This window comes from the organism of the source record quoted next, unplaced genomic scaffold (assembly GCF_019419815.1).
Source record: "Pyrus x bretschneideri cultivar Hongxiangsu unplaced genomic scaffold, Pyrus_bretschneideri_v1 Contig4, whole genome shotgun sequence".
Lineage (NCBI taxonomy): Eukaryota > Viridiplantae > Streptophyta > Magnoliopsida > Rosales > Rosaceae > Pyrus > Pyrus x bretschneideri.
The window spans coordinates 3,328,884-3,338,126 of NW_025999723.1; the positions used below are offsets into that span (position 1 = coordinate 3,328,884).

Consider the following 9,243-nt stretch of genomic DNA (forward strand, 5'->3'; position numbering starts at 1 on the left):
TTGCGTCTAACTAAATGGGAGTTTTAAGGGTATAGACTTATAATAAGCATCTAATAAACCTTTGGCAGTTGAATTTTGATACTACGAGCTAGTTAATTTTAGAATATCCAGACCAAATGACACAAGAATCTCACGTTTTTATAATTTTCAAGCCAAATAAGCCAATAAGCAATTTTGATTCTTTTTTTTTGAATTTTAATTCCATTTGTAAACAAGTATATCAAATTTGACAACCATAAAGAACTATTTTTCTCTGTTGCATGCGAGGATACATGTATAAATGCATATTATGTTTTTCAAATATATCATATCATGACAAATTTAACTATATTAAAGATATGTGGTTGAATTAATCTATATGCAAAATGAGAAGGCTCAACACTTCAAATTTCTAAAATTCACAATCTACCCTTTGGTTAACAAAATTTCTAAAATCCACAATCCTACAAATTAATGTCAAGAAAATAAAATAGTAAAGAATTGGTAAATATAAAAAAAATTGGATATTTAGGTTAAGTTGAACGAAAATATATGATTTAATTTACTAAATCATGTTCTTCAATCTTATTACTTTTCTCAATTAATTGAATTGTTGATCAAGTGACAAAACCCAAAAAAAATTGAAGGGTTTTTATTCATTTTTACAGCAAAGATATGAGGTACATAATTGTTACTTATCTCCTGTAAAAACTTGATGCATTCATAAAAAAAAAAATGAATGAAATTTTATCATGTCATTTGAGCATTCCAAATCTGAGGTGATGATAGCCTTTTATTTTAATTTTTAATAAAAAATAATTTATTATAATCACCAATAAAATTACAAGAAAAATGCTAAGAAGACCACACCACACCTTAACAAGGATAGCAGAGCAAACAATTTAGACACTCCCATATTTTTGATCAGTTGGAATCAGGCATTCAACCAAGACGAAAAGTCGAGATCATAAAGGGAGTGGGCTTTATATTGGCCAATTCTCGGGCCAGGCTCGCAAGCAACACGAACTTGTCGTATATGTTTAACAGTCCAATAATGTGGGCCATTATTTGGATCCATTTGTCGTGCAAACTCCTTCGTCATGCCATAAAACGTAAGATCTCTCAGTTGTCGGAGATGGTGGATGCCAGATGGCACCTCCTTCAGTTGTGGGCAACGTCCAATGTAAAACACTTGGAGACAAGGCATAACCCCATTGTCTATGATCAACGAATTTAGTACCTCCATTTCCCCGAGTACGAGCTCCTTAAGTCTCTGAAATCCTCCTCCCTCAAAATGCAGCTGCACGCCATCATATCCCATTTTTCCCACACGGAGCTCCGACAGATTGGGTAGATTTTGAAGGGCTTGCAATGGAGAATCTCTCAACCTTGACCACTGAATCCCCAATTTGACGAGGTGTTGAAGATTTGAAATCCAACTTGGCAACTGCTCTAAACGCCCCTTCAAGTACAGAGACCGAATAAATTGTGGTGGAGTTGAAATGGATTCTAGATCAAGGACTTCATCTTCACTTATTGCACTTAAATCTAGAGTTTCAAGGAGTTCCATCTTTTCAATAGAAGCACACAGAGCCCTTCCATCTTCACGTTTCAATTTTTTTAGGCCCAACTTCCGCAGCTGCCTTAAGTTTCCCAGTTCTTTGATTAGCTTGATCCCTCCATGATTCGCCTCCACATGGTACAGTTTTTGCAAAGCTTGTAAGCATCCAATACCTTCATGCATCTTCACTCCTCTTTCCCTATTTACGCAAAATTCAATGTTGTTGTCGCGATAGTAGGCCAAAAGATACCGCAACTTAACAAGCTTCTTGATCTTGGTCGGTATTTCGTACACCAAAGACTGTTTTAGATCCAGTGTTTCTAAGTTTTGCAGATTGCCTATGGAGTTTGGAAGCAACTCCACCTTTGTATTCCTCAGGCTTAAGTATGTCAAGAGATACAAATCCCCCACATATTTCGGAAGTTGATTGATTGGAGCATCCATGAAATCCAATACTTTCAGGAGTTTAAAGTTTCCCCGCAATGTATTGAGAAAAGACTCGGGCCATTCTTCTTGGTTGAAAGCAAATACAGAGCGAATTTGAGACTCTCTAATGCTTCCCAGGGCATCAGAGGGACTGCTGTCGATTGAGAGACGTCGAGTTCGAGTTGTTGGTTTAGAGGTCAACTCAAATTCTGATAAAAAATGACAGAAGCTTGAATCCACACCCTTTTTAAGGAGCACTTCGCGCCAAAGATCATGAACTCTACAACTTCGAGCTTTTTTATCAATGTAAGCTTCGGACACTTGAACCAGGCTTCTGTGATTTAGCTCAGTCAAGTATTCCTTTCCAACCTCTTCCAGTGTCTTGCCCTTCTTAAATTCTACAAACCCTTCAGCGATCCACAACCGTATCAATCTTACGCAATTAATTGAGTAGTCCTCTGGAAAGATGCCAAAGTATAAGACACACGATTTGAGGTGATATGGTAGATGGTAATAGCTGAGGGATAAGATTCTTGTGAGGCTTGTAAGATGGGGATTGCTTTCCAACTCTGAACTTAAGCTATTGGATAACTTCCGCCATTCATCCACCACTTTATCTTTCCTTGACAGCAGACCACCTATGCAAACAATTGCCAAAGGTAGTCCCTCGCACTTTTTAACGATTTCCCGTGACATATCTTCTAACTCTGGAGGGCACTTTCCCTCCAATTCAAACTGAAATGCCTTTCTACAAAACAATTCCCATGCCTTCTCCGGAGGCAGAGGTTGCAAGTGATGGACATGAACAAAACAAGATTTTTTGCAAAAATCGGCAACATCTTGATTCCTTGTAGTAATCATTATTCGTCCGCCTTTATTACCTGGTAAGGCATGTTCTATAGCCCCCCAAAAATCTTCTCTCCACACATCATCAAACACAACAACATACCTCTTTTGCTGCAAATACTCTCCTAATTTTCTGATCAGGGACTCCTCATCCATTGTGTCAATTCCTTCTGGGAAAGGATCCTTCCTTGAACTGCAGAACTTTTTGACTACCGTCCTCAGAAGATCCTCCTCCTTGTACGACTGGGACACCGAAAACCAAGCGTAGCAATCAAAGTGGTCCATCACCGTCTGACTGTCGTAAACTTTCTTGGCTAGAGTGGTCTTCCCAAGTCCTCCCATGCCAACCACAGATATCACTTCGCGTCTCGGCTCTCCTCCTACCAACAAATCAGTTAGCTCTTTTCTGGCAGAGTCAATCCCCACCACTTCATCCTCCCCAATGACAAGGGAAGCCACTCGAGGGTCATGCCGTAGAAGAGTCCTTTCGCCATTATCTCCACCTTGCTGGTCAATGGGACTGAGTACGTATCTTTTTCTTCTTTCCAGAATATCACGAACCAATTCCTTCATACGGTCAACTTTCGAAACTATCCCATCCTGTGATCTCATTCTTTTAGCCAACCGGATAATTTTATGGAAAAAACGAATGAACCCAGGATCTTGATGACGCCGTGTGATGCGGAGCAAATATTCATCAATGACATCTTCAATGTAAAAAGCTGCGTCTCTTACTTGGTTGACCCAAGTTTTGACACTGTCATTCGTCGTCTCTCCATCTGCAGCCGCCTTAGCATCTGCGTCCCTGAGGAATGATCGGATGCTCTGTAGCTCGTCTCTGATGAAACTAACTCCTTCGCGTGCGTCTCTTGAAAGGTTTTCCCCTGTGGTGATGAGTAGTTGAATTAACTTGTCGATCACTAAGCGTACAATTTGTTCTGCCATAGAATACGAGCATCCAACAACCCCAAACTATATGCTATCTGTTTGGTTTGGGTGAGCAAACAGTTGCTCGGAAAAAAAAAAAACAATTGGGAATCAAAGGTAGAGAAAGGAAATCTGAAAACTGAAGCAAGAATCAGGAGCAATTTGAATGCTGTGAAGCAGATGTCTTTGGTATCAAGAAAATCAGAAGCAATGAAGCAGATTGAGAAAATTGATGGATTGAAATGTTCAGACACCTTCCTTATAACCTTTAGACTGGGGCTTCTGCACATCATGATTAAAGGGCTAGAACGCCAATAACCATTTTACAGCTAGCAACTTATTTGGTGCTTTCATGTGGTTTTGAAGAAATTTTTCGCAACACATGAGTGATACACCATGTGTTTTTATAAAAGTGGGGAGAAATTTTATTTTTTAAATTATTAATTTTTTAACACACTTAACATATTCTTTGTATAGTAACATATGGTATACCGTTCCGTGTACCGATCACATTAAAAAATCTCTCATAGCCTTTTATTTTTTTTAGGCTTTTTAGCCAAAATGGTCTCTGAGATTTCAAATCAATAGAAGTGGTCCCTGATATTGTCCATCATCCATCATTTTGATCATTCCGTTAAAAACTCTGTTAAGTGTCCCGGAACTCTTGGCTAGAAGTTTAAGCAATTTTCAAAGCTTCGTAACTCATCTTGGTGATGTATATGTTTTATCTGTATTTAGCACAATACACTGATAAAATAAAGCATGTTCATTGATCTCCGAGAAATTACAAGTGCGTATAAAAAAAAAAAGATGAAGCTTTCACAAAGGTTGTTCACGTGAAGACCCACTACGTGGCAAAACTCTAGAAGCGGAAGGCATCGGAGCAGAAGGCATCAGAGCGGGAGGCATTGAAGATAGAGCATTCGAGGCCTCAATACTGGGTGGAACGCTAGATGACCCAGGAAAAAGGTGCCTCTGGAGATAAGTCGCAAGCCTTTGACGGTCACTTTGAATTCGACCTTCAGATTCTTGCAGCTCATCAAGCTTCCTCTTCATGCCCGTCGAATAGTTATTTGCAAGCACATGCAAACTTCTATTCTCATACTTAAGCTGTTTGATCTCTTGCTTAAGATCTTCCACCTCTGCCATCAATGATTCCACTTGACGAGACCGAGCAAGCAGACGTTGGCCCATGTTGGACACAGAGCTCGCACACTGAACACTGAGAGCGAGGGACTCTTGAACGGCCAACTCATCGGACCGTCCTGAAAGCAGCCTACTATCTTTTGGTGTGAGGAGGTTCCTAGCTACTATTGTAGCTGTTGTTGCATTCTGCATCACTGAGTCTTCACCTGTAAGAGGACCGTTAGAAGATAAGAAAGACGGGCACCATACATTACCTTGACGCGGCGCAACCGGATCACTGCTGAGACTCAATTCTAAGCTAAGGTTCGATAGGTTAGCCATTTTTCAAAGGTGTTAAAAGAGATGGGTGGATGGAGTTAAAACTCAAAAGGCCGGAGATGATTTTTAGGAATGAGCAAACTTCAAAGTGTGCATGTTAGAGGTGATCAATACCTCTATAAAAAGGAAGAGGCGCTTGCTCAGAAATCGAAGGGCCGCTTATTCAAAAGTGAAGAGACATCGCTCTGCAAATCTCAAAAGCTGGATTTTCCGGCATAAGTTGACGACGCTTTCTCTGCTTTTCAGAAAACGCGTGCAGCTTTGTCAAAAGAGGCGCTCGTTCAGAAATCGAAGAGGCGTCGTTCAGAAATCAAAGAGGCGTATTCAAAGATCGAAGAGTCGTCACTATTTCAAAAAGCTGGATTTGCGGGATCAAAACGTTTGTCGACAAGGGTAAAAGAACAGTACCACCACTTGCTATTGGGAAATCCCTATATATGTCGACCTTCATCTTTTATGGCAAGGCAGACCTGCAAACAAAAAAAAAAAAAAAAAAAAAAAAAAATGCCCAACTCTTCCTCACCTCCGAGAGTGCACTCCCAGCCCTGCTCTCAAGTACTCATCTTCAACTATTGATGTACCCCCAAAGAAGATACCAGATGCCTGGAATACAGATGAGGCAGGAGGAAACGGTAAATCGAAGCATGTGGAGACAAGCACAACAAATATATGTGTTGATTCATTCGCTGCTTCTTCAAAAGCAAAAGTATCTCATATCATCAAGGGCGAAAGCAAAGGTATCTCATATCATGCTTTTTCCCTGTCTTTTCCTTTGCCCTTGTTCTCACCTGCCAAGACAAGGACAGAGAGAGCAATATGTCGGAACCTCCACTCAAACTTGCGCTGCCACCAAGAAGTGATGGTCCATTCAAATGCAAGGTTTGCATTCTACTCCTGTATCAGAAGACAAATACTACAAGAGAAGATGCCAAACCTGCATAAGGAAATACCACTTCTACAAAGGGGAGCAAGTAAGGCAAGTGAAAATGATACATTGAAGCATGTGGAGACAAGCTACAACTGCATATGCTGAGCTATCCTCTAACCCTCTTCAATACGAATTAGAGAGATTGAACAAAGAAACAGAAAAAATGAGTAAGCTCAGACCTTCGGGGGAGACCAAAAGAATCCTGCTACCCAGTTCAAGAGTAGCACAAAGGAAAATCAACGAGTGGAGGAGACCAAAAGAATCCTACACCCAATTCAAGATCAAGCCTCGATGGCCCTTGAAGAAATCACAAGCCCGATTCGAAATCAAGTGTTCTCCACCCTTGAATCAAAATCAACTCCAGATAAAAGGAGTAAGTTCAGACCTTCGGGGGAGACCAAAAGAATCCTCCAGCCCAATTCAAGATCAAGCCTCGATGGCCCTTGAAGAAATCACAAGTCCGATTCAAAATCAAGTGTTCACCACCCTTGAATCAAATTCAACTCCAGATAAAAGGAGTAAGTTCAGGCCTTCGGGGGAGACCAAAAGAATCCTCCAGCCCAGTTCAAGACTAAGCCTGTGGAAAATCAACGATTGGAGGAAACCAGAAAATCTTCCAGTCGAACTCAAGATCAAGCCTCAATGGCCCTTGAAGAAATTTCCAGCCCAATTCAAGATCAAGCCCCAACGGCCCTTGGGTTGACATCTACATTAAGAGACTTCAAAACGCACCTTCTACACGTGACAAGCACATGTCTACGACGCGCCTTGAAGTGGGGGCATTTGTAGACATCGAAATTTCAGTAAAACAAATGTTCACCAATGCATTAAAGTTTTGACGTGTCAAGGCATACATGGCATACGCCACGTGTTGTACAAATTATACACGTGGCGTGTGACTCAACAAAATAGGGAGAAATACCCTTGAAGGATTAAACAAGTTTTTCTTCTCATTTTGGGCAATGACAAGGCAAGTACATTTCAATCCATTGAGGATCAAAACAAGTTTTTCTTCTCATGTTGGGCAATGACAAGGCAAGCATACTTCAATCCATTACGGATCAAAGCAAGTTTTTCTCATTTGGGCAATGACAAAGCATACACATTTCAAGTTTAAAATGGTGTTAAGTGGGAAATTAAGCCATAAGTTACACCACTTCAAGTTTAAAATGGTATTAAGTGGGAAATTAGGCCATAAGTTACACCACTTCAAGTTTAAAATGGTATTAAGTGGGAAATTAGGCCATAAATTACACCACTTCAAGTTTTAAATGGTATTAAGTGGGAAATTAGGCAATAAGTTACACCACTTCAATTTCAATATTGCATTAAGTGGGAAAATTAGGCAATGGTGCTTGGAAAAGAAAAAAAATATTTTGTGGTGATGATTCATTCTCAAAGCCTATAAATAGGCTTCTCCATCAAGGTATCAAGCATCAAGGAATTCACAAATACATTTCTCTACTCCAAAATTAGAAGAGGAATTCCCCAAATCCTTGAAGCTTTGAAACTCCAAAGCTTCCAACCATCCAAATTCCCAAGAATTCCGAAGGATCAAGAAAGCTCTCTTCGTTCTTCGTTAAATCCTCTTTCAAGATCAAGCCCCGACGGCCCTTGAAGAAAGTGTTCATCCGTTCATCCTAAGCATAAGTCCCCAACGGCCCTTTGGATCAACAACCTCAACAAATCCACACATCCAATCGTTCTTCAAGATCAAGCCCCAACGGCCCTTGAAGAAAGCGTTCATCATTCATCATCCGTTCATCCTAAGATCAAGCCCCAACGGCCCTTTGGATCAACGACCTCAACAAACCCATACACCCATTCTTCAAGATCAAGCCCAACGCCCCTTGAAGATCCATTCATCAACTGTTCATCCTTAGATCAAGCCCCGACGGCCCCTTGGATCAACAAACAAATCCACACATCTATTCTTCAAGATCAAGCCCAAAAGCCCTTGAAGAAAACCAACTGTTCATTCAAGATCAAGCCTCGACGGCCCTTGAAGAAAACCAACCGTTCTTCAAGATCAAGCCCAAAAGCCCTTGAAGATCCGCTCATCCATCAACATTCAAGATCAAGCCCTGAAGGCCCTTGAAGAAACTTCCATCAACCTTCAAGATCAAAGCCACGAAGGCCCTTGAAGAAACTTACAACCGTTCATCCAAGATCAAGCCTCGACGGCCCTTGGATCAACAAATCTACATCTTACGGAGATCGAATCAGAGGATCAAATTTGAGAGAGATTGTAACCCCAAAATCATTAAACACAAAAATATTATTTTGTACACGTTATTCTTGTTTCTTGTTTCAAGGAACTTTCGTGTTCACAATAACATCTCGTATAAGCTGACAATCCAATAATATCGGCCATTTTTCAGATCCTCATCTCGTTGGAATTGGTTCGGCATGTTAATAAATCTAAAGATTTGTTGAAAGTTTTGCTTCTGTGGTGACGACGGGAGAAATTAACTTATACCATTGCTTTTGCCATTTAGTTCTTACCTTATACAACCAAGAACCTCTGTTGCTTTTGCTCTGGAATCAGGTTTCAACACACTATTTGTGTTATTTTGTTTCTGTAAAATCAAAGAGGAAAAGTCAAGAAGAAGAAAACGTATAATGGTGGAAGAGAGGGTAACATTGGAACCCAGATCCTCTCCAAATCTCTAAAATCGGAGCTCAGGAATCAAATGATCTGGACCGTTAAAATTTGATCTAACAGCTACAAACCGGAAACTCTTCTAAAAATTATAATAATTGTAGCCGTTTAATTAAATTTTAACGGTCCGAATCAGTTCATCTCTGGGCTTCGATTTTTAAGATCAGGAGAGGATCTGCATTCGAAATATTGGGTGTTGAATTGAAAGGCCACTACTGCTGCACGAATCATATTATCATAGGAGGCAGATTATCTGCCGTCCTGTTTGGTGTTCTTCCCATCCCCTCCTATTTTATACGGTCATAGTTAAGTCACATCAATATTTTATATTGATTTTTTATTTATAAAGATAATAAGATAAAAAACAATAAGAATATAAAAATGTTAATGTGGTTTAAGTATGATCGCATAAATAGGAGAAGATGGGAAGAACATCTAAATAGGAAAGCA

General features: G+C 40.1%; 1 protein-coding gene across 1 annotated transcript; it reads right to left on the reverse strand.

Annotated features, from left to right (window-relative positions):
- Positions 1–754: 754 nt before the first annotated feature.
- On the reverse strand, positions 755–3,801 carry LOC103938647 (disease resistance protein RPM1-like). The gene has a single exon (XM_048564975.1). It carries the CDS (start codon positions 3,755–3,757, stop codon positions 914–916), a length of 2,844 nt encoding a protein of 947 aa, XP_048420932.1. The 5' UTR covers positions 3,758–3,801; the 3' UTR covers positions 755–913.
- Between the last annotated feature and the right edge of the window lie 5,442 nt (positions 3,802–9,243).